The following is a 23,985-nucleotide window of genomic DNA, read 5'->3' on the forward strand; positions in this document are numbered from 1 at the left end:
TCTAATAATATTGCAGCTAATGTGAAGGTTGTCAGGCTCAGAAAAAAAAGCCTTTTATTGTTTCTCAAAACATAGATTAATAGAAATTTGATTTTGTACTTCACAAGTCAAGTGATTTGTATCAGCTTTACTTAAATGAGCTGCACAAAAGAAGGACTGTGGATAGTTTGGCCTTTCTTAAATCACATTAGCGAATTAGCTCTTTTTTTTGCAAATGAAGAAAAACCTGAAAGAGGAGGAACAAGCAGCGACAGCTATTTTAACGTACTTGTTGTTTGGACAAGAGGGAATTATTTTGAGAAGACTAAGTTTTATCTGCTAGATATTGATCTTATTTTTATTACACTTTGAGCTATGCTTATTTTGTGTTTTGCTTTAAAGATTCATTTTAATGTAATATATAAATGTTTGATGTGGTGTGAGTTGGACCCATTCAATACTGTTAATTGCTGTGGGGCTTCACAGCCATGATGGGTAACAGTTAAAACTGTGGTGGGAAATCCTGACCTATGGACTGTTATTCTGTACGGAAGGCTGAGGCTATCTTTGCCACACCATCGGCGCGTCACCCTAACCACTCTGCTGCACAGCCCAGCTGTAAAAATAGATAGGAAAGATCACCTCAGATATGCACAACCATACACACACATGTAAGCTGTAAACTAAGACGCATTCAGGTGTTATATGTGGTATTTGTGGGGACCAACGCTCTTATTCCCCTCTTCATCGGGAAGAAAAATGACACCAAGAGATATGAAACCACAAATAGTGCTTTTAAATGACACTGAGTGAAGCTATAAATTCAGTTTGCATTTTTTGGCCAGACGTGATGTTGTTGTTTATCCTCTCTGACCTTCATCTGATGTTTATTAAACTGTAGTTGACGCTTGTCTCCACCAGGTGGCAGTACATTCGTAAAGAAGGTAGGATGGTTAACCCCAAGGCCTTAAATAAATAAAATATGGCTTGCTAGACAAGTGTTTTGCCTGTAAAATGAATGAGAATATGTTTGAATATAATTAAATATTACAATTATATCAAGTAATAGATTAGTACGTATTTTTTTAGAGGTTTAAAAAAAGGAATACCTGCTTATTTCAAGAATCATTATGAATGAGAAGTCACTATCAGATCTAAAATAATTCATTGTGTTCTAAAAGTGTTTATTGATTTAGCATTGGGGAGCCAAGGCTCAAACTATTCTACTGTTAAATCCGCAAGTATGACCTGAAATAAGGTCATTTTAGGTTATTACATTTGTTCATTTATTCTAAAAACACTATTAATTGTGTCACAGGCATCCATTAATTTATTCTTTCAGCCACTGTAGGAAATAAATAAACAAAAAAAAATACAATGTGTTTAATGTTACACACAAACCTAATCACTCTGAATTTGATATCAGCATCATGTCGGTACAAGGCATCAATTTTTACTTGCAATATACATAGGAGCCATAAAATAGTCAAAAATCAAGGCCTGTTTAATCAATACTATAAAGGTTAACAGACTACACTCTTTTGTGTCATATTTGATTTCTATTTAAAATATTATAGTAATGTATAAATAGAGGGAGAGTTCTTGAACAAGAATTAGAGTTCACTAGTGATGAATTGCCCCTCTGAAGGCAAATATTCAGGGCTTTCAAATATGTGTAAACCAATACCCCTGCTGTTAAATGCCAAAGAATTCACATTACCCTGCTATTGTTAAGGCTCCCTGGGACAAGGAAGATATCTGGGTTACTTTAAAATAAAATGTTCAGTCAACTCGAATGTCGGGAATCTATGTGGTTGTGCAATTCAGAAGAGGACTTTTGTGAATTTCTTACTAGAAAATGCAGTGATTTGACATTCTGATGCCCCACTGGCCATGTTGCCCCTCCTTCATTCCCTTTCCTCTCCTCAGGTAAGGCGCACAGGGAGTATCATCCATTATACTGGAGCTCTCACCTGGGAGTGACGGGAAGGTGGAACCTGGAAGGTGTTACAGAAAAATGAACAGAAGCAAACAAAGGAGGGGATGTGAGAAACAGGTTACGAGAACCAGCCGGAGAATTAATATTAAAAAAAATGTGTAACCCGGTAGGTCATCATGATTAATAACTCAGATATCTCAGGTGGTGACAGGTATTCTACAGTGCTCGAGCACAGCGCTGGCAAATAATGCAGGTAAGAGAACGTTTAAATTGTGTTGTTTATCTGGAGCATTAACAACAAAGTTAGAATTTACAGCTTTATGTGATAAATGAATAGTCTAAGCAGAACATTCATTCATATTTGTCCTATGTTTATTGAAAATTGCAACGCTGGTGCAAATTATTTAGGAAGACAAAACGCAATTCTTGTTCTAATTAATTTGTAAATTAATCCTGCAGAATTGGTGCAGACGGTGGAATGTGAACCCTCTCTAACCAGGACTCTTCCACAAGAGTTTGTATATTTTTCATTACACCTTCACATGGAAACAAAGCTAGATTTGCCTTGAACTGGAATCGGCAAAATTCTGTTTATGTAATCTATTGGTTAACGGTTGATGGATGTTGTTTGTAGAGCTACAACAGGCAATGAAATCTCTTATTTTTTTCATCTACAGTGGTGATTTATTATATTTTGTCTGCTGTGCTGTAGGCATGGTAACACAGTGTAATGAGTTACAAGACAGATAAATGAATCTCAGAGGGGGACCTAAGCAGCTGTCTCACACTGTCCTCTCTTCTGTGTAGCATAACAGCGGTCTCCAAACGTCATGACCAAGGAAGACTTTGAATCTGGTACGTTTCTTTTGACATCCATTTTTTAATTTCCTCCTGTCTTCAGGTGGCTGTCACTGTCTCTTTATTTCACTCTTTTTACTGTGACACATTCAAAGACAAAAAGGGGTTTTAAATGTGTTTTAAATGTAGATTCTGGACATTCACTCAGTGTAACGTGAGAGTTGTTTAATCTAGATATCAGGTTTCTCCTGTAGGGGATCAGTGTTCTTTTAGAGTCTGTTTGCCTTCATTAGGATGTGAGTGGGAGATGTAAGAACCCCTTTGAGACGTGGTTAACAGCAGAGTCCATCTGTTGTCAGCTGATCCTAATACAATAATAGAAGATTGTGTATTAATGGCCTCTGAGAGCTCAGAGTCAGCCATATATGTGTCTGACAGGACTCACATGGGAGGTGAGGGCCAACAGTCGCCACTACCATGAAGAGAATCAGAAGAAATCCTTCCTGTGCTTCCACAGGGGCCGATACGCGGTGAGACTGCTCCTCCTTCCTTCCTTCCATACACAAGCTCACAGGTTTTGGCGTGCTGATTCATGGTGAAATGAGTGTTGATATCTCCATGTCTCTTGTGCTCCTCCCTCTGTTGTTTGGTCACCAGGACAATTTGGTGCGCAGCCACAGGTACTCCCCCCTGACATTCCTGCCCATGACGCTGTTCGAACAGTTCCACCGTGCGGCCAATCTTTACTTCCTCCTCATGATGTTGTTGCAGGTCAGATGGGGTGTCTGCTGTACTGTCTCACACATTCTTTCCAATATCCAAATCATGCAAAGGTGTGGAACTAAAAATGAGCTAGAATACACGAAACATAAAACCATGGAAATTATACTGATGTGTTGTTGACACTGTGAGCTGAATATCCAGTTCCTCTAGATGACGGCTTGTTGTACCAGAGCACATGGGACATAGTATGTGGAATGACTGCAAACATGGTTTCTGTACACACAGCTGCCACAATGATTATTCTTATGAATAGTATTGTGGTTACACTGCAGTTGTAGTATTAAAATGTCAGAACTTTCCATTACAATTTCTCACTGCAAAGTGACATCTTCAAATAACTTCTTTAGAACAACTGAGAGCAAAAATGAAAAAAGACCTTCTGTCATAAAAGAAGAAAAGCATTATTAGCTAATCTATAGATCAACTAACAGCGACAGCATTAATATGTAAAAAGACATCTTTGTGAGAGAAATTTGAATATCTTCTGACATTCTTTGCAAAAACTAAGAAGCTATACTTCTTCTTTATGAAAAAACAAAGTAAATTACAATTGTCTGTCTACCTGTCTGTTTGTTTGCTTATAATACATCTTTAAAAAGTACAGTAATTGTTAATGGATTTTAATCAAATTTTTGCAGCGGGATGGTCCTCAGCCAGAAGCAGCTCTGGATCCCCACTTTTATTTCACAATAAATAATGGGAAAATTTCAAAACTGGATTAATTTATTGGCAGGGAGTTTGCTATATAAGAAAAAAATACAAGAGAGAAGCAGATTAAAAAGTTTTGCATGTGTGTGAGTGTGTGTGTGGTTTCTTCAGTGTGTGTGATCTCTCCATCTTTGCATGTGTTTTCCAGTTGGTCCCCATCATCTCCTCCATTCCCTGGTACATCACCATCATGCCACTGATCTCTGTGCTCTCTGTGAGAGGCCTGAAAGACCTTTTTGCCGACATGGTGAGTCCACAGTTGTTGTAGTTACCCCCACTCTCCCTAACGGGGGTATTTTTTGTGCAACTACTCAAACTCACCCACAAATATGCGAATGTAAACACAAATATAAGTTCTCAAGCATATATTTATGCACCGTATGCTTAAGCCTGTGTTATTCTCTCCTTCTTTGTCCTCATTGACTTTTTGTCCTCTCCTCCCTGAGAGAACCAGTCATCCCAGTAGCATTAATTTTCAGTCCTATCATTAAAGCTTTTCCTTTTAAATGCAGGCGTGATGTTTTGCATGGATAATTCTCTGTTTAAGTGCATCACTGAGTTACGGTCGTTAACAGCTATGGGTGAAACGCTTGCTTGACCCCTCTCTATTGACTAATCATTTAGTGGAGGGTGTAAATCTCCCCACTGGTGTCACTGTAGAGTCCCATAATGGCGTTTCTCCTTCCTCCCATTCAACCTTTCATGGCCAACCTCATTCCCTCTTGCATGCTCCCTGTCTATCATTCTTTTTCTCATCCATGTCAGTCTTATCAAATCTATCTCCTCCATCTTTCTCCTTTCTGGCCTGTATTTCTGGTCTAGGCAAGGAGACGCAATGACTCTCAGATTAACTCCCGACCCTGCGATGCGCTCATCTCCCAGAGGTGAGAACAAAGACAGTATTAGAACTAAGTTGCAGTTCCAGTTTGAGACAAATCCCCTGAAGAGGCTGTAATGAAGTGTGAATGAACAAATCACTAGATGGCCTCTTTCTGCAGTAGAGCACGGTGAAAACAGAGAGCATTCTTCACCTGTCCACAGATGGTTTAGTCACGTAAAGACTCACATAGGGCAAAAAGATATAAAGAAAGCATTTCTAAATTTGTGTTTTATTTTCTATTGTTGAAAATCTGGCCCTGCCCTGCTCCTGTTTTGGATGAGAGTATTTCTAACTTCTGGTGTCAGTTGTGAGTCATGGTTTGTGGATTAATGATGAAGCGAATCTTCCGAAAAATAGTTCATAAATCTCAGTCTGCAGATATCAATGTCTGGTTTACTGTCTTGGAGACAGACATGACAACCACAACTCACCAAAATGTCTGTATTTGATGACCTGTGGATGTGAAATGATCAACTATCCGTCACAACAACCTCTACTCTATGTGAAAGCAGTCACTTCAGGACGTTCCAGTCCTAAAATCTGATTTGTGTTGCTGATCTGTTTCTTCAGTATGAAGTCTAGCTATTACTATGTAGGGGAAATAATACGAACAAAGCTGCATTTGAATGAATTTGAATTTAATTTAGATTTGTAACCATCATATTAGAGTATATGAAAGCATGTGATTATTTTTACTCACTCCTCTTCTGCTCAGATTCACGACGGCTCAGTGGAGGGACGTGCTGGTGGGAGATGTGCTCCGGATCCACAAAGACCAAGTCATCCCTGTGAGATTTAAATCTGTTAACAACAACAACAACAACAACAACAACAACAACAACATGACCACCAACACAGAAAGAAAACGTTTGACTGATGAATGCACTTCATTTAAAAAAAAAAACATGCTGTTTATTTGTGGTTCTGCTTTCAAAAAGCGACAGTTTTAACCACCACAAACTGAGGAGATGCAGTTTTGTATGTTTGATGCTCTGTACATCTCTGTTTATTTCCAGCTACTTATTAATTTAAGATTCTCTCTTCTCCCGTTTTCTGCCTCTCCTGTCAGGCTGACCTTCTCCTCTTGTGTAGTTCAGAGCCCCACAGCCTGTGTTATGTGGAGACAAAGGATATTGATGGGTGAGAAACACATTCAGGCTTATGGTGTTGTACTGTTCAGTGTAAATCTGTCATTTAATCATCATTTCATTCTTGTATGTTTTACTTTTATGACAATGGTATTAGCAGTAAAAAAGTAGTTAATAAAACCATTACTGCAACGTATCAAAACTTGGATGTAGTCTGAAATCTATAGATGTGAAATTGTAAGAAAATTTTATTTTAATGTGGAGACCCAAGCGAGTGGTTTTTGTAACAATGGCACATTGTCAATGAACACTTGGTTACCTTTAAAGGTCTAAGATCATTAACACAGTCTGCAACAGTCAGAGAGCCCGGTCTGTACAGCTGAGGCGTGGTGGTGACTGACAAAAGGGTAAAATTTGGATTATACATTTTAGGTGAGATATTGTATAACCAGGATCAATGACAGAACGATACTAGTGTGTACAATGCAATTTTTTTCTTTTTTGGTGCCTGCTTGAAAGTAGCTATAACTAGCTAGTGAGGTGGAATCATAAAAACTTTCAATGGAATTTTTTTTTTCCATCTCCTAAAAAATGTTTTTTACCTGATCCAAGAAAATAAATTTTGCATTTAAACTTCATATGTTGTCATGACTTCTCATTCATCCTGAGAAAAGAATCAAGCGCTTACAGTTGGAATAAAAATTAAAACTTTTTTTTTTTTTTCTCTTTGTACAGAGAGACTAACCTCAAGTACCGTCAAGCACTCGGTGCTACACACACCGAACTGACCTCTCACCCCTTAGAGGAAGCGCTTGCCGCTTTTGATGGTGAATAAATGTTTATGTGATGCTTTTAAAATGTTAATTCAGTACCTTTTTCCAAGTAGAGAAAGAAACACACATGGTAACTTTAGATAGAATTACACATTTTTCCCAAGACTAAATGTCACTTTTCATTTTTGCAGGTGTTGTGCGCTGTGAGGAGCCCAACAATCGTCTGTACACCTTCAGAGGCCAGCTGCACTGGAGAGGAGAGTGTTTCCTGCTGGACAATGAGCACATCCTCCTGAGAGGAACAGTCCTACGCAACACAGAGTTTGCCTACGGCTTGACCATATACACTGGTACAAGTAGTGGAATTTATACACTTTAGAGAAAAGGATAGCAGCATTGATTTATGTGGAATTGCTATGGCTGTGAAATCTCACAGAAGGACTAAATGAAATACATTTTATTCAAAAATGTAAGTTTGATATGGAATGTAATTTCATAGGTGGAGGATAGCAGAGATAAAACTACTACAAAATGTTTTGGTGTCCTCTTATCCTCATCTCACCTTCTCCCGTGGCCTCTACCTTTCAATGACATTTTTTATGTGAAATGCATTATACTGCTAATTATAGACAGTACTTAACTCTTGCAGCTGCTCCTGTGTTCTTAAATGTGTGGTAGGTTAACATCTGCCTCCTCCTGTCTTTTAAGTGATCATTGATCGGATATTACTGCTCTAACCTTTTCAGTTCTGGTAAAGCAAGATCAATAGATCAAATTCTTCCAGAGATGGGTTTTATATCGTTCATCAGAGACTGTCTATACTGGTGTGACCCCAGTTCAGACTAATTATTACTCCAACCCTCCTCACACTTCGTTAACAGAGCCTACTAGGAGTTATCCCGGATCCAGGTTGACATATTGTTGTTATAGTAAGACCAAGATGGTATTTGTCACTCTCACACATGCAGCTGAACGTCCTTCAGCGGTTTATGTGAGAATGAGATAACATCACTGGAAAACATAATGTGAAACTTTATTGATCCCTGCGAGGGAAATTCCTTCTTCCTACTGACCTCTTAGCTGTGGGGTCAAACACCCCCGGAACTGGTAAGGAATTCAGTGTCTTGCTCAAGGGCACTTCAGTAGATACTTGCTGACATGAGGGCTTGAACTTTCACCTTCTGGATGCAGGATGGACTCCTAACTCCGCTCCACCAGGGCGCCACAGCGATAGCGTTTAATAGTTGTCTGTTCTGCACCAGGCACGGACACTAAGATCCTGAGGAACTGCGGAAAGCAGCGAGTGAAGACAACTCAGACGGAGAAAGTTTTTAACAAAGTGGTGATTGGGGTGAGTGGGTAAAGGTCAGGGGGGTGACACACATGACACATCCTGTGGCGTTATTATAAACTCTGTGTTTCTTTACTCTGGATCTGTAGCTATTCCTCGCTGTGCTGATGGCGGCTCTGCTCCTTGCCATTGGGAGCGGCGTGTTTTCGAGTTGGGTCATGAGCCACGCAGGATTTCTGTCTCCACTGGTCGTTAACGGCAACCCCGTCTACACAGGGTTCCTCAGCTACTGGAGCTACATCATCCTGCTCAGCCCATCGCTGCCCATATCCCTCTACATTACGTCAGTAACAGCGCCTACACAGCAGAAGACAAGAAATACGCCTGTGGTTGTGTGTTCACCCTCTTACTTTGAATGCTCCCTCCATGTCTGTGTGTTGACAGGTTAGAATTCATCCACACGGTTCACAGCCTGTTTATTGGCTGGGATTTGGACATGTATTGTCAGCAGTCAGATGGACCTGCCCAAGCCAAGAACACCTCACTGACCGAGGAGCTCGGCCAAGTGGCCTACCTGCTGAGCGATAAAACCGGGACCCTAACCCAGAACCGACTGCTTTTCAGACAATGCTGCATAGCTGGAGAGATCTATGGTAATAATAACCCTAAAACATTCAGCAATCTCTCATATCGAAAAGATACCTCAATGTCATAATAGTGCAGGTAGAAAACAAGGCATCTTTGATGCAGTGTTGACGTAACACTCATGTTGACTATAAATGATAATCTTATTAAACCTGCAATGCAGGGTTACCTTAAAACACACTCAATAAAATTCAGTAGATATTGCAAAAGATGAATTATTTGTCTACGGGTGTAATGCCCCAAGTCAAAGACAGTGAATGACCGGAGGGGTAAAGTAAATGAGATTTGTGGTTTGGCGAGATATCTTAAACCTAAAGCCTGGTTTTACTGTCACCATTATAAGGGGTCATGGTTATGGATCTAAATCAGCTGTAAACAGTGCAGGCCTCTCACTTTTCCTGATGATATTTGTTATGAATGTTATAGATAATCAGATGAGGTCATATGTATATATTCAAACATGCAGAGTCATACCTTAGTGATGTAACATAAAGGTGTTCAAACTGTGAGGAACAGGAATGCATTTTACCATTTTGCTTGAGGTAAAATTTATACTAATAAATTAAAAATTAAATTAAAAATGAATATTAATAAATTTTACATGGCATATCATCTTTACACCAAAAGAAAAATATAGACCACTTGAGATTGTTTTTATGCCTGTTCTTCTCATCTAAAAAAACTTATTTTGAACTGCAAATTGAAAATTGATTTGAAAAGTGATTAGTGTATTTCATATTAATCGCAGACAAACATTTTTACAACTACAGTATGTTCACTATAGAAGGCTTGTTTGGGACTTCATTGTCCAACAATTTAGTAAGAGTCCAACAATGTGTGAATTTACAGGATTGCATCCCATATAGTCAGCGCAGTTATGAAGACCTTTAAATATTAATTAATGTAACAGGAACTGCTAATTAAGCGAGAGCAACATTTTGTTGTGGATAACAGTGGAGCAGAGATCCCTCTGGGGAGGCAACCTCACATAAACCCTGGATGAGACGACAGGAGACACTTAACATGCTCATATCCAGCTAACAGACTGCCTGCTAAATATTTAACACCAGCTCTGCCCTCTGAAGACAGGCTGTAATTCAAACCTGGCACAAACCAGATGTTGTATGTCTGCACCACTTCCTGCTTCATCTCACATTTGTTTTTCTTTCTATTTCTTTCTTTCTTGCAATATTTTTCCTTCCATTTTCTCTCTCTCTCTGCTTCACAGGTGATGCAACAGTCCGAGCAGAGGACACGGAGGTACAATACCACAAAATTATTCTGTCTTGTCTATGCATGTGTTTTAATGTCATAATTACTGCTGCCAGCTACATAAAACTCTATTCATACTGTTCTTAGTTTAAAAACTCTCATCTTTTTTTGATGGTACACCATATTTTCTCCTGTGCAGCCCATGGACTTGAGCTGGAACCCGTTCTCACACGGCGGTCTGTTCATGTCAGCTCCCAGCCTGGTGGAGAAGCTCCGAGGGCAGCGGTGTCCACTCAGCAGACAGTTCCTCTCAGCTCTATCGCTCTGCCACACTGTGATGGTAGACTGGGAGCAAGGTTGTGTCTCTTTGTGTGGATGTTTTTGGGGGGGTTTTGTGTTTCAGATCACAGTAATTCAAACTCGACTGGCCCCCTTTGTACTTATTACCATGATGCTTTTTTATGTGGTACATTTAAAGGCAGATGTACATTTTATGCTGTCCTATGATGCTGTCCTTGTATAAGGTTGACACAGTTATGATTTTTTTGTCAGTTAATACAGTGGGCTGGATCTAACATAATAGCATAAACTGCTAAATTATTTGAATGGCATGTTTACCTCCAACTTTCGTGTTGACTACATTCCCCCAGACGCTCCGGTCTACCAGGCTGCATCCCCTGATGAGGAGGCTCTCGTCGGTGCAGCCAGGGAGCTGGGCTGGGTCTTCCTTTCCAGGACAAGAGACTTCATCGTTGTCTCTGAGTTAGGTGTCACTCGCCAATATGAGCTGCTCGCCCTGCTGGACTTCACCAGCCAGAGAAGACGCATGTCTGTGCTGGGTGAGAGCATCCCTCTGAAATAAACACACACTAACAGCACATTCATTCAGTCTTAGAATCCCACTTCCCTCTTTTTTTGCATTTTGGGTAAATTCTCCCATGTCAACTATTTTTCTGGACAGATTGTCAATACCATTGTCTCTTTGTGTGTGTGTGTGTGTGTGTGTGTGTGTGTGTGTGTGTGTGTGTGTGTGTGTGTGTGTGTGTGTGTGTGTGTGTGTGTGTGTGTGTGTGTGTGTGTGTGTGTGTGTGTGTGTGTGTGTGTGTGTGTGTGTGTGTGTGTGTGTGTGTGTTTCAGTGCGGGAGCCAGAGGGTGGGTTAAAGCTGTACTGTAAAGGGGCGGACATGGTGATCTTGCAGAGACTGCAGAAGAACTGTCCACATCAGGAAGGCATTGAAAGAGCCTTGGAGGTAAAAAGAGAGTTTGTTGAAACATTAGCATGTGTTGTTGTTGTTGTTGTTTACAACTTATATGACTCGCTTTCATTATTCTTTTGTCATTTTCTGTAACAAATTATCAAGTTTGTCATGAGAAAAACTCAACTAATGGCGATTCTAAAGTAAATTCATGTTACATATTCCATTTCTCACCTTAGGGTTTGATAAACTAACTACATTAAATGTACTGGCTAACAGTTACTTTTGTGATGTCTGATGTAAATTTCTGATGTATGCATACTTGCACCCATGAAATTGTTCTCACCCACGAATCCACCGAGGTCCTCTTTCAAATGTAACATTTTTACTGTATTTAAATTTGATCTGATGATGGCACTAGATGAAAGGTCTTGGATTAAAATTATTAATCCCCAGGAGGACATTAATGTGCCAACCTTAATAGCAGTCCATGAAGACATTTCACTAAAAGCCTAACATCTCAAACTTATTGTGATGCCAGAGGAAAATTCAGAGATCACCAAAGTCAATACAATTAATCTGATGTGAATCTGATGGATCATAACGATTGAACAGGTCTAATATGTATTGTGACTATTTATATGTGCAGCAATGTTTTGGATTTTTCTCCATTGACATGAGCTCAGAAGTAATCAGCAAGGTCCATTGGGAAGTAACAGTAAATGATAAAATAGTTTGATCCTGTTCCTGCCTCTTCAGAGGTTTTTATACTTTTTAGTCTTCTCAGTCAAGCAGTCATGTGATCAAACCTCGACTTTGACTCAAAGTAGCGGACTGACCGACTAACAAAGTAACAAATAATTTCTTCTTCTGAGCTACTCTCTACCTATCAAATTACACACTGAGAACATTCCTGTTCAATGATCAATAAATGATCAATTCAAGAAAGATCAGACCCACCAATCTCCTAGTTAAGGTTGAGGCAAATGATTCCACCATAAATAAGATGCATTCTGTCAAATAATGTGTTAACTTATCTTTCATCAGTTGTTTGCCAATGCCTGTCTGCGGACTTTATGTGTTGCGGTTCGATTTGTTCCTGAGGCTTCATGGGAGCAATGGAGGAAAACTCTGGCTCAGTCTGCTGCCATGGTGACTAGTGACCGTGATGCATTGCTAGAAAAACTCTATGATCAAATGGAGAGAGAACTGCAGGTGAGCTCTTTCTCTGAATGATTATAACATTCTCATTGACAGGCCTCTGTTTAAACTTACATAGCCGGAATTTATGCAATTCATTAAGTCTTCAAATAAAGCGAGTGTTTAATCTATTCTGCAAGTTTGTTGTGCACTTTGAGAAGTATACTGTGAATATAAACCTAATTACAGTCATGCTAATTAATGCTAGATCTTAAGTTTAACTTTTATACCTTTTAGCTTCTGGGAGTGACAGCAATAGAGGACCGGCTTCAGGAAGGTGTTCCCGAGACTATTTCTATGCTTAAACAAGCTGGACTTAAAGTATGGGTACTGACTGGAGACAAAAAAGGTAGTGTGATACACTCTTGAGAATACTGGCTTTTGAATGTTGTAGCTACATGAACAAAAAGTCTCAATGTTGTTTTTGTTTGTCTCCTTCCTTGTCCTTCCTGTTTCCTTGCTCTTAATCCATGGAGAGACTGCAGTCAATATTGGATACTCTTGCAAACTACTGGATCCTGATGCCACATTACTGGAATGGCAGGAGCTGAGGTTAGCAATGATAAAAATACACAAAGACTCACATACACACATTCATACCTTAAGATTGATCTTTCTGTGTTTGCCCCGGCAGACAGTTGCTCGAGTCCCCAGACCCCTGTGTCAATTTCTTTAAGGCCAGACAGACAGACGTGTGGGCTGCAGACAAGAAGGGGTCTGAAGTCAAGACTGCTATCATCCTTACCGGACCTGAGCTGGTAAACACTGAGTATACAGGAATATTTAATGCAACTGCAACTGTTTATAATGTAATACGTTAATCACTATAATGTTTAAGAGGGAATCAACTAGAAAAGAGTTTAACACATCTAATGGAAAAGAGAGAGTGAGGCGTCCCTCTGGCGTCAGGCACACCACACAGGGATAGGCAGTGGTGTTGGGCGCATTATATGTTGGGTGGCAACCAAATTTAGGTAGATATTTATTTACTGAATCCTGAAATCCCAGACTGGTCTGAAAGATGTGTAATGTCAGCTCTCTGGCAGGACAGGAATGGTAGCTGGTGCAGGAGGTGCAGTGGTTCTGTCTAGACAGAGTAGGTTCAACTGTTGGTATACTGTTGGTTTGGGGGCCAAGCTTCTGGAGAGGGGCTGGACTCTCTCTACCAGGTGCCCATGTGTATTGTTCTGGTGGCTCTGGGTGCCTTCCTTCACAGAGCTCCATTCAGGAATTTGAGCAATTTGGAACTGAGTTCCACTGTGTTGTACCCTTCGACTTTATTTGACTCTCCTCGCATTTTTTGGTTTTCCAGTCAGAAAAAATTACTTACTACCTATTAACACTTTTTTAGTGTCACCTTTATTGCAGTTTGAAATGGGTTGAGCAGGCACTAAAATGTTATCTAAGACATTACAGATCAGATTGGTCAGAGAGATTCATCTCTGTATCACTACAGCTTGGCATGCATAGAATAACCTGCATATAAGATGAACTCAACTACCTTAAAACAGGATTTTCTCTCTGAAATGTCAAAACTGTCAACAGCAAAAAAGGCAAATGAAGAAAACTGTCAGAGACTTTGCAAAAGTTGATTAGACTGTAGGATTATCTGATATGAATATTACCAAAGCTGAACTGTTTGGTGGTGTTGTATTTCAGGTAGAGTTTGAGCAGAGACCGGAATGGGGCGCTACGTTCATAAGACTGGCTGAACAGTGTCAGTCGGTGTTGTGCTGTCGTCTGACACCCGGACAGAAAGCTGACATTGCTACACTGGTCAGGAAACACACCAACTCCATCACCATGACTATCGGCGATGGCGCCAATGATGTAAACATGATAAAGAGTAAGTCAGGCTGAATGTAAAGATCAAAGAAATTCTCTTTGCGTCATCATGTTGTAACTGATGTACTTTGTTCTCTGCTCTTTTTTGTGTTTCTAAATCCATGTGTTTTCCTAATCTTAAACACCAGCGGCTCATGTTGGTGTGGGAATAGCAGGAGTGGAAGGAGGTCAGGCAGTGCAGAACGCAGACTTTGCATTATCCCAGTTCAGATTTCTCCAGAGGCTGCTGTTGGTCCATGGGCGCTGGTCCTACTTACGTGTTTCGCTGTTCTTACGCTACTTCCTGTTTAAGACATGTGCCTTTTCTCTTGTGAACATATGGTTTGGATTCCTCAATGGGTTCAGTGCTCAGGTTAGACATTCATGGATGGAATTCAATGGTAAAAAGGGCTTCGTTAAATGAATTTAACCAACCGTTTATAGACCTCTTTCTGTCTAGTAGGTTGTATATGAGAGATGGTTCATCCCTCTCTACACCGTCTTCTACACAATGTGGCCAATAATGCTTGTGGCATTCTTTGAACAGGTGAGATAGTTTAGAAGATATATAATGAACTCAACATATTTTTGTATTTGATCATCAGCACTCACAATAGTTGATCTTCATCTGTTTTGTAGGATGTGAGTGCCGAAAGCAGCCTGAAATGGCCAGAGCTGTACAAATCTGGACTGAGACAGGAGCATTCCTCTCTCCTGTCTCTGTCCTTGCCACTCCTGTATGCAGTTTATGCATCGCTTGTTCACTTCTTCATCCCATGTGGAGTCTTCTACAACACAGACTTTGACTACCAGACCATGGCAGTCACTGTGGCCATGTCAGTCCTATTTGCTGCTACCATTGAGGTCAGGATTGCTCTTTTCATAAATACAAGACTACTACAATGATTACAAGTAAGAATGAAATAAATGCATTATAATTGTACAAATGCATTTATCCATTCTGTTCTCTACTGTTCATTTTTCATCTGTCTAGCTTTATTTGATTTGGTACTGTGTTGGAATTAGATATTTATATTATTTATCAAGAGATATTTATTTGAGCCCTCTGGAGGGTCAGGAAGGGTTTGGAACTTTCATTGGGCCAATGGTTTGGCCTAGATTACTGTGTCTTCTTTTCCTTTCGGCTTTTCCCTTCAGGGGTCGCCACAGCGAATCAATTTCCTCCATCTAGCCCTGTCCTTTGAATCCTCTTCTCTCACACCAACTACCTTCATGTCTTCCCTCATTACATCCATAAACCTCCTCTTTGGTCTTCCTCTAGGCCTCCTGCCTGGCAGTTCAAAACTCAACAATAAGGCACAATAAGACACTGGCTTGTGTCCTCTTGCGGCTACATTGGCCTAGATTACTGTGTGCTGTGCATCATTTACTGTACACATCACAGCTTACATATGCCAATCTGTTCTCCGTCGCAGTGTTTAAATTTCAAAAGTTCCATGAGTGTAAATCATGAATGTCAAAACACGGGATTGGACACAAGGTACAAACTGCCTTGATTTGCAGCCAAGTGTCAAGGCTTTCCGAGCTTTGTATCACTATCATATGACCAAATGTTGATGTCTGTGGATCACTGGTTCTTTGGTAAGTTTGAAATGTAAAGTCTGTCTGCCTTTAATCAACTTAAGTACTGTACAGTATTTTCTGCACTATAAGGCGCACTGGACTATAAAGCGCACCCTCAATAATTTGTTTGTTTTATAATTTATTTCATATATAAGGCGCACCGGATTATAAGGCGCACACAATAAGAAATGAATAAAATTTATTTGATAAACTGCAGCGGCTGTAGTTGCACAATCCTTCCACTAGATTGAGCCGCGCTGCTCAGGCAGTCATGATTGCATTCATGACTTCCTGACTACCTTTGAATGGCCCATATTGTTATGTCAATAAGCCATTCTGAGCCTCATCAAGGAAACCTGAGGCCTGTACCATAAAGTTGGATTACGGTTTAGCGAGATAACTTCAGGCTTAACCCTGGCTTTTCGGTACCATAAAGGTGGCTGACTTTTTATCGGGCTACGTTGTCGCGGTAACCTGTGCTGAACACCTAACCAGCTCCAGAGCAGGATAAGAGCTCAGCAGGTATAACAGCCCTACCTACTGACCAATCAGAGCTCAGCGGGTATAACAGCCCCACCTACAGACCAATCAGTTCTCTTGTGAAATGGGCTGTCCGTTTTATGAGAACCCGGTGGATCTTGGTACACAGCTTGTGCGAAGAGCGCTCAGGCAGAGAGAATATTTAGAGATCGCTGTAATCCTTCATAATTGCCTGAACAATCACTGTACGAAAGGTACAGGTTTTGGGGAGAGGGGTTACATTACATCTGTCAGCTGCTGGAGCCTTACATCAGTAATGTAACGCACCGCAACCCCGCGCTGACAGTCCTGCACACAGTGTGCATTGCACTGAGGTTTTATTTTATTTTATTGAGGTTTTATTTATTTATTTACATATACTGCATTTCTTAGCGATGTTCGTAATTATTATGATGCCCTTAAATCCCTCGTTGGATGGGTTACAAGCAAGCCACAGATAAAATGCCATTAATCAATTATTTGTTTAAGTAAATCATGGATTGATTCATTCATTCATAGGTGCTTTTATGTAAGAACACAGTATGTAGAGCTATTCATAAAGTCGCAGGGGCTACAATCACATGCCATAACGAAAAATGTCATACAAACATACATTTATGGAACACACAAATGTTACTGTAGTCAGATATACAAGTGCAGTCACAGTGGGGAGGTAGAGGTAAGCTCTTATGCCCGAGCTGGAGTTTAGGCCCGACCCGACACGAAATTCGGGTCGGGTCGGGCTCAAAAAGTCAACGACTACTTTCGGTCGGGTCGGGCTTTAATACCGTTGGGCTCGGGTCGGGTCGGGCTGCATTTTTTAGCCCAATCTTACCTCTACAGGGAAGTAATATTATAATGGCACTAACTTCTGCATTGACGCAGTCGGTGATTTTGTGCCAGCGATCCTTGCACCGTTTGGGAGCTGCAACTACGTTGCTTTTTGCCTGGATTATTGATTTGTATTTATTAATTATTATTGTTTGGTCCTCCATTGTGAAATATGCAGCTGGCCGGTTTGTTACATGTTTGCGATTGGTCGCATGCAGCAAACTCCGCCCTTTTTATGAGAGCCCGCACGTGGACAAGCCTGAATTGAATTAGTGAGTTGATAGCCGGCTTTATGGTACCGAAAATCCGGATGGCGGATGTCTCGGTAAGTGAAGCCAGATAAGTAAGAGGAAGCCCGGCTAGGTTAATCCAGCTTTATGGTAAAGGCCTCTGATCACTTGATCACTTTGCCATCTTAGAAAGAAGTCAACACGCATAATAAAAAACCTGACATTAAAAACTGGTTAAATTCATTACGAGTGCAGTCAGTGCGAACAGAGCGGATTATTTCCTGATCTGAAGTTCGAAGTAGATATTTAAGCTCCGACGTTCGTCTTCGTTTATTAGTTAAATATTGTTTCGATCGATCAGTAGTCCAGTCGGAGGTGCAGCTATTTGCTGCTGTGTGTCCTAAACAATTGTTTAACTAGTTTTTAATGTCAGGCTGCTAATTTACTGTCAAATCTGACGCTGTTTTACTCCTAGAACTGACTTTAACGTCGGTGTCTCACCGCCGTGAATCTCACCGCACGTCGCTGCAGACAGAATACAGAAGCCTGAATGCGCCCCTCCGCCGCCCGCCCACAGATATCAACTACAGTACATTTGTAAATCAATGCAGCACATCAGACACCTTTGTCTAGCAGTGACTGCTCTTGAAATTTCAGAAAAGGCTGGAAGTTCAGCTTTGAGGGTCTTTCATTCACCTTTATGCCAGTTTCTCCGTGTGTTTCCACAGACTAGTAGAATGGACTGTCGCCAGATTCCAGCACAATAGCATTTTTTAGACCAATTAAGTTTAAATTGGGTTATTTCCGACGTAATAGAATTGTTGAAAGTTCCTTATGTTTTGCTACGTAATCACCGGTGCTCCTACAGTCTGCTCTATCGTCTGAGAGCAGCTCAGTCAGAGCCGGGACTTGGGTGACGCCCCTTGACTACCGTTGTTAGGGGGCGTAGGCCCGAGTGCCTTGTGAGGGTGCGCCTCTAGTGGCGGAGTGCGGCATGACTGCGGCTTTTTTTTCAGCGATCATGTTTTTAACCAATATTAATATTAATATTAATTCATATATAAGACGCACCGGATTATAAGGCGCACTACGGGTTTATGAGAAGATTTTAGGCTTTCAGGTGCGCCTTATAGTGCGGAAAATACGGTAATTGTTTTACTCTTGGTTTTCTAGTTTCTTTCACTAAAGGTAATCCTGTTTGAGGATTTTCTGCAGCTCAGTGCAGACAGAGTTCTACTTCGAAAGTGACATCAGTGATTAGCCTCTACAGAGAGACTAGACCAGGTATGGGCAAACTACGGCCCGCGGGCCAAGTACGGCCTGTTGGGCTTTGTAATCCGGCCCGCCAAACTTGTTTAAATTAATTAATTTTATGAAATAAATGCAGTTGCAAAATAGTTTTTACAAGTCTCAATTATGTATGCTTTGCTGCCTGTTCAAGGCCAAAACCTTGTACAGTATATGATGCTTTTTACCCGCCATCGGCATCAGTCCAAATAAACACTCCATCTATCAGCTCCTCAGCTGGCCCGTCTGTCAAATTTTAGAACTCTGTGTGGCCCATTCGTTCAAATGTTTGCTCATCCCTGATCTAGTCTGTACAGTAGAGTCCACCAGACCTGTATTGGTCAAAGGCCTGTTGATTTGACATGAATGACAACATCCTGCCTGATTGAAACAGAAAATAAAAATGGCTGAATCGTTCGATTCAATTACATTTTTATTTGTGAAAGAAATTAATTTGGCAGTTTCCGTCTTTGTTTCTGAGGTGATCTACATCAAAGTGAGATGTATGTTTCTTCTGTTTCTGTTTGTTTCAGATTGTGCTAGTGACCAAACACTGGACCAAGTTTAATATTGCAGCTGTGATCGTCTCTGTGGTGCTTTTCTTTATCACTACCAGGATCACTCAAAGCAACCGGTTATTTGAGGGCTCACCCATCGACTATGACTTCATTGGTACATTTCTACTCATCTCAGATTCACATCAGTGATTTTTATGACCAATCCAATGTATGTTACTGAAAGAAATGCTAGATTTGACCTGAAGAGACAAATGACAGCAACATGATTGTGCACAAACTGACTCACAGTGTATTCTTGTGGTGATCTGTTGATATGCCATCATACAGTGAACAGGTATGATTGCTTGTTTTTGGGGGGTTTTTTTTCAGGTGTATTTAGTAAAGCCTTTGCCAGTCCAGTTGTTTGGCTCACAGCTCTGCTCACGGCCTGGACAGCAATTTTACCATCAGTTACGGTCCATGCTTTTAAAGTTATTGTCATGGTCCATGGCAAAAACAAGGTAAGACATTTCCATAAACAAAAGCAAAACAAAGCGATAATTAAGACACTATAAAAAAAATAGACATAGCATCGAAGAAATACTAGGAAATAGCTCAAAACTAAAATGAACATTACATTCAGAATGTTATGTTGAAATGCTTTGTTCTTTGTTATTTTTTAAAATTAGCTCCAGTGCATCTGTTTCAGAATTTCTTCCCAAACTATTCAAGTTTGACTGCTTGAATGATGCAAAGGTAAAACATCTCTGCCATCTGATGTCTTTTCTGGCTGTGTTGTAGGTCTACAACTCGTCCTCTCAGCCAGTGGAGCTGAAGTCAACACTAAGAAGACAAACGTCTACTCGCCGCTCCTCTTACGCCCTCTCTCAGGGCGCCGGGCCTGGACGCCTCATCTCTTCAGGTATCGGCATACGCAACACGATGTTGCCGGCGGAAAGGATCACGACTGCAACTCCTCCTCTGAGTAAAAGCCAAATTCACATGAAGAACAATCATGAATACGGACTAAGGCTTTGACTGGGAAATAAAACAGTATATCTTTCCTCCAAAGTTGAATCGAAAAAATGGTTAATTTTATGTTCTTTTGTTCGCAGAGTGTCTGAAAGCCTATTCGCTCTGCGCTAGTATTTACGAGATGCGCTTGAACGATTCTACATAGAGTCTGTCCTCACCTTTTGAAGGGCTACTATTTTCCATTAAATTAACTAAATATGTACAAAATGTGTTCTATATGTGTTGTTTAATGTTTTAAATAGACTCTCATAAATGTCTGATGCCTGCTGTTCAGGAGCTTTGTGGGAGAAATCTGTTTTTCAGAGTTAGGAACACAGAGGAAGATAAAACCACACTCAATAAACCAACAGCCCAACTTTATTTTACAATTGTTTTATTCGTTAATTTATTTCAAAACACGCAATTTTACCCATATTATCCTTTTAAGTTTTTATTTTTCTGTAACAGTTATTACTCAGATTTTTTTCCTTCTCAAAAGTCTCAACTAGTGTGAAACTAAAAGTCCTCCACAGGCTCTCCGGCTTCTGCAGTGGGAGGAGGGAATAGAGGCTTTCTGATCAGACGTCATGAGTGAGGTTCATCCCTTGTTTCTGTGTGGGTGTGTTTGTGTGTAGGACTTTACGCCCGGTTGGTTATACGTCTATGTGTGTATGCTTAAGTGCAATAGGTGGAATGTCCACACGGTCGTTGAATCACAGGACCCGTAGAGCAGCCCTGAGAGCTGAACATTCTCTTCTAGGTTTGGTAGCCAGATTGTCATACCTCTGATTTCAAAGTTGGTTCCAGCAAACACCCTCAAATGGCAGACTCACCCTTTCCAGCATGTGCCTGTGTGTATGTGTGTGTGTGTGTGTGTGTGTGTGTGTGTGTGTGTTTGTGTGTGTGCTTGTGTGTGTTTGTGTGTCCATCTGTCTGTACGAGTGCAATATAAGCCACCATCTCCAGACTACTTTGTAAACTTAAGTTAATACAATGTAAGCGTCTTTGTATTGATTGTGGCCCTTCCTTGGCGCTGGGGACAAAGACAGTCAGACATTATACTATAATGGAGCCATGCGTGGGGAGGGTCTGCTTGCAAACACCAACATGGACTCCACTGCGATGTCGATGGCAGTTTGGGGCAGCTGTATGACATCAGTCTCGAGAAGCATGGGGCGCTGTAGTGCTCTTCTCTCCCCAGCCACTCTCTACTGTACCCTGAGTGACTGGGGTGTTACCCGGCCCGCTTCTGGGGTCAGGGAATGAGGGTGGAAGGGGGGGTGGGAAAGGTCATGGAAATGCGAGGGAGGGTGTTTAAATGTCATGGGGAGGGAGGGGCTGTTGAGGGTTGTACACTCTGACCCAGCAGCAACGATTAAGATTGGGGGGGTCAGGTGTTTGCATAGTTCTTTGTGCAAAAGCCACCAACCGGAGCCATTTTTATTCCTCGCGGTTGGTTACATCATCATTAGATTAGCAGGAATTGTTGTGGGTGATGAGAAAAATGGTCTTTGCACCACAGTTTTGTACCCCTGCAGTGCACTACATTTGTGGCAGTAGAAATGCAGGAGGGTGGGTTTTTAAATGACTTTTGGTTTGGAGCGTTTGGAGTGTAACTGAGTCATTTCAAGGTCAAGCTTATCAGCTACAGTGGTAGCAGCAGGTTAGGCCCTGATGGGATGGGAGATTTTGGAGTTATGACAGTGGAGGGCTGGTGGGGCAGTCGTTTGGCAGTCGGGCACTACAGCTAGTCGCAAATCAGAGAGCCTCTTTTCCCTTGTTTTTGTTCTTCCATCATCCCCTTCATCCTCCCCACTGGCCTGCCCTCTCTCTACCTTTTTTCTTGTTTTGAAACTGATTGTCTTCTACCATCACAAAGACACTTGGTTCTGATTGATTAACAGGTAACAGAAGAGGGAGAGCACAGTGTGACTGGGGGTGTCTACATCAGTCCCATTGGCAACCTTCAATCCCATAGTGAAATGACACACCTGTACTGTTTGACAGTAAATGCTGACGACATTTCGGGGTTTGGAACATCAGTTGCCAAATGGTTCTGCAATTGGTTGGTCGGTCAGTCAGTAATAAGTGGTTTCAAATTTTAGCATGACAAGTATTGCAACCCATAGTAAAGGAACGTAAAAGAAGAGAAAGAAAAACACTTTGTCTACATAGGTACAAATAACCACACATACACAATTTGATGAAAAGCATGTAGACAGACATACAGGTATATTCAAGGTCACTCAGGCCTGTGTGTGTCCCTCTGATTAACTCCAAGTAAACAGCCCGTCTTTGGAAAAGCAAGACACACATTTCAGGACCCGAATGTGGACCACAAGCTGAGGAATGAAGATTGAATGGTATTGATTGGGAGGAGAGGAGTTTGACCTCCCCCAGCACACACTGCCCCCTACTGTCTGGATTTATATACATCAACGAAACAAAGGGAAAGGGGAAGGGTTGCAACAACACATGCACACAACCAGTGAATCCAACAGTGACGGAAATTCTAAAAACAAGGACCCTTCCAATGCCTAAAACCCAAATCCTCCCACGCCCCAAGTTTTTTTTTTTTTTAAATAATGAAAATTTCCCCGCCCTTCTCCACCCCACTCCCAAGTCTTTCCTTCCTCCTCCTCTCCCCCACAAAATCACAGGTCATTCCTGTTGGTTTCTATACAGTTATACAATATCCATGCACAAAAGAAAAAAGCGCACCTTCTTTTCAATAGGAGGTGCTGGTCTTTAATATTCTAAGAACATCAGGAGCACTTGAACACACCCAGGAACCTTCAAAGTAACTGTGAAATTGTTTTTTCAGAGAAAAGACAACGTAAAGGCAGAAGAAAGTTAACAATGAGAAAAAACTATCATTCCTCCCTTGGTTTAACATCAAATTTTTTGGGTTAAAATTCAGCCCAAATTATATTTTTGTGATTTCTCTCTCTTTTTTTGTTTGTTTTGTTTTCATCCTTTAAATATACCCGCCATGGAGAGAGCCTCGAACTACAAATCCAAAGTGAGCAGCCCTCACTCCTCTCTCATGTCTCGCCTTCTCTTCTGTCTCTTCTTTTCTCATATGCCCCTCCACAGAAACATTCACAATGTCTTTTCCTTTGTGAGAACAGTAAGTACATGCCGTAGCAAAAACAAACAAGAGAACGTACAAGAAAAATGAGCAAACAAATAAAAGGAATTTAACAGTATAAAGCTTCAAGTCACAAGTTCCAAAACTAACTATCATAGTATCATAGTTTCATAATCATTGTTATCATTAGCAGTATTATTTTCAGTCTAAATTACATAAAGTTTACATGAAAGGTTTTTGAGGTATTTCAGAATTAATTGTCAACACACGCCTACCAGGTCTTAGCACTAGCCAGGGGGAGAGGTCGACTGGACAAACAAGGTGAAGGGAGGAGAGGATTTGTCTCTAAACTGTCAGAGTCTTCCATACTTTTCCAGTGCAGCCTCTGTGCTGCACGGAGTGGAGAGAGAGAGAGAGAGACATAGTGGCGAGATTTTACAACTACAGCCCTCCGAGCGCTTCGAGCCTCAGCCTTTCTAACCCCCTCTTTCACTGTTACACAAAAATATCTCTGATGTGAGGGAGGTAAAATGGCTGAGAGTCTAAGCACACCAGGCAGAGAAATAAATACACACATAATGGCTATGAGCTGCTATGATATCAGTGATATAGTAAC

At 41.0% G+C, this 23,985-nt stretch overlaps 1 protein-coding gene across 1 annotated transcript; it reads left to right on the plus strand.

Annotated features, from left to right (window-relative positions):
- Window positions 1–2,732: 2,732 nt before the first annotated feature.
- atp8b3 (ATPase phospholipid transporting 8B3) lies at window positions 2,733–20,554 on the plus strand. Its single transcript, XM_068319241.1, has 27 exons — window positions 2,733–2,773; window positions 3,155–3,246; window positions 3,374–3,487; window positions 4,356–4,454; window positions 5,030–5,091; window positions 5,803–5,875; window positions 6,157–6,227; window positions 6,911–7,002; window positions 7,140–7,298; window positions 8,211–8,299; window positions 8,389–8,582; window positions 8,684–8,892; window positions 10,113–10,144; window positions 10,296–10,452; window positions 10,747–10,935; window positions 11,234–11,346; window positions 12,340–12,507; window positions 12,730–12,841; window positions 12,969–13,044; window positions 13,127–13,250; window positions 14,152–14,338; window positions 14,466–14,689; window positions 14,780–14,863; window positions 14,956–15,180; window positions 19,301–19,439; window positions 19,655–19,785; window positions 20,066–20,554. The coding sequence occupies exons 1-27, from the start codon at window positions 2,749–2,751 to the stop codon at window positions 20,300–20,302; spliced, it is 3,477 nt and encodes a 1,158-aa protein (XP_068175342.1). The 5' UTR covers window positions 2,733–2,748; the 3' UTR covers window positions 20,303–20,554.
- The last annotated feature ends 3,431 nt before the right edge of the window (window positions 20,555–23,985 follow it).

This window comes from Antennarius striatus, chromosome 7, assembly GCF_040054535.1.
Source record: "Antennarius striatus isolate MH-2024 chromosome 7, ASM4005453v1, whole genome shotgun sequence".
NCBI classification, from domain to species: Eukaryota; Metazoa; Chordata; class Actinopteri; order Lophiiformes; family Antennariidae; genus Antennarius; species Antennarius striatus.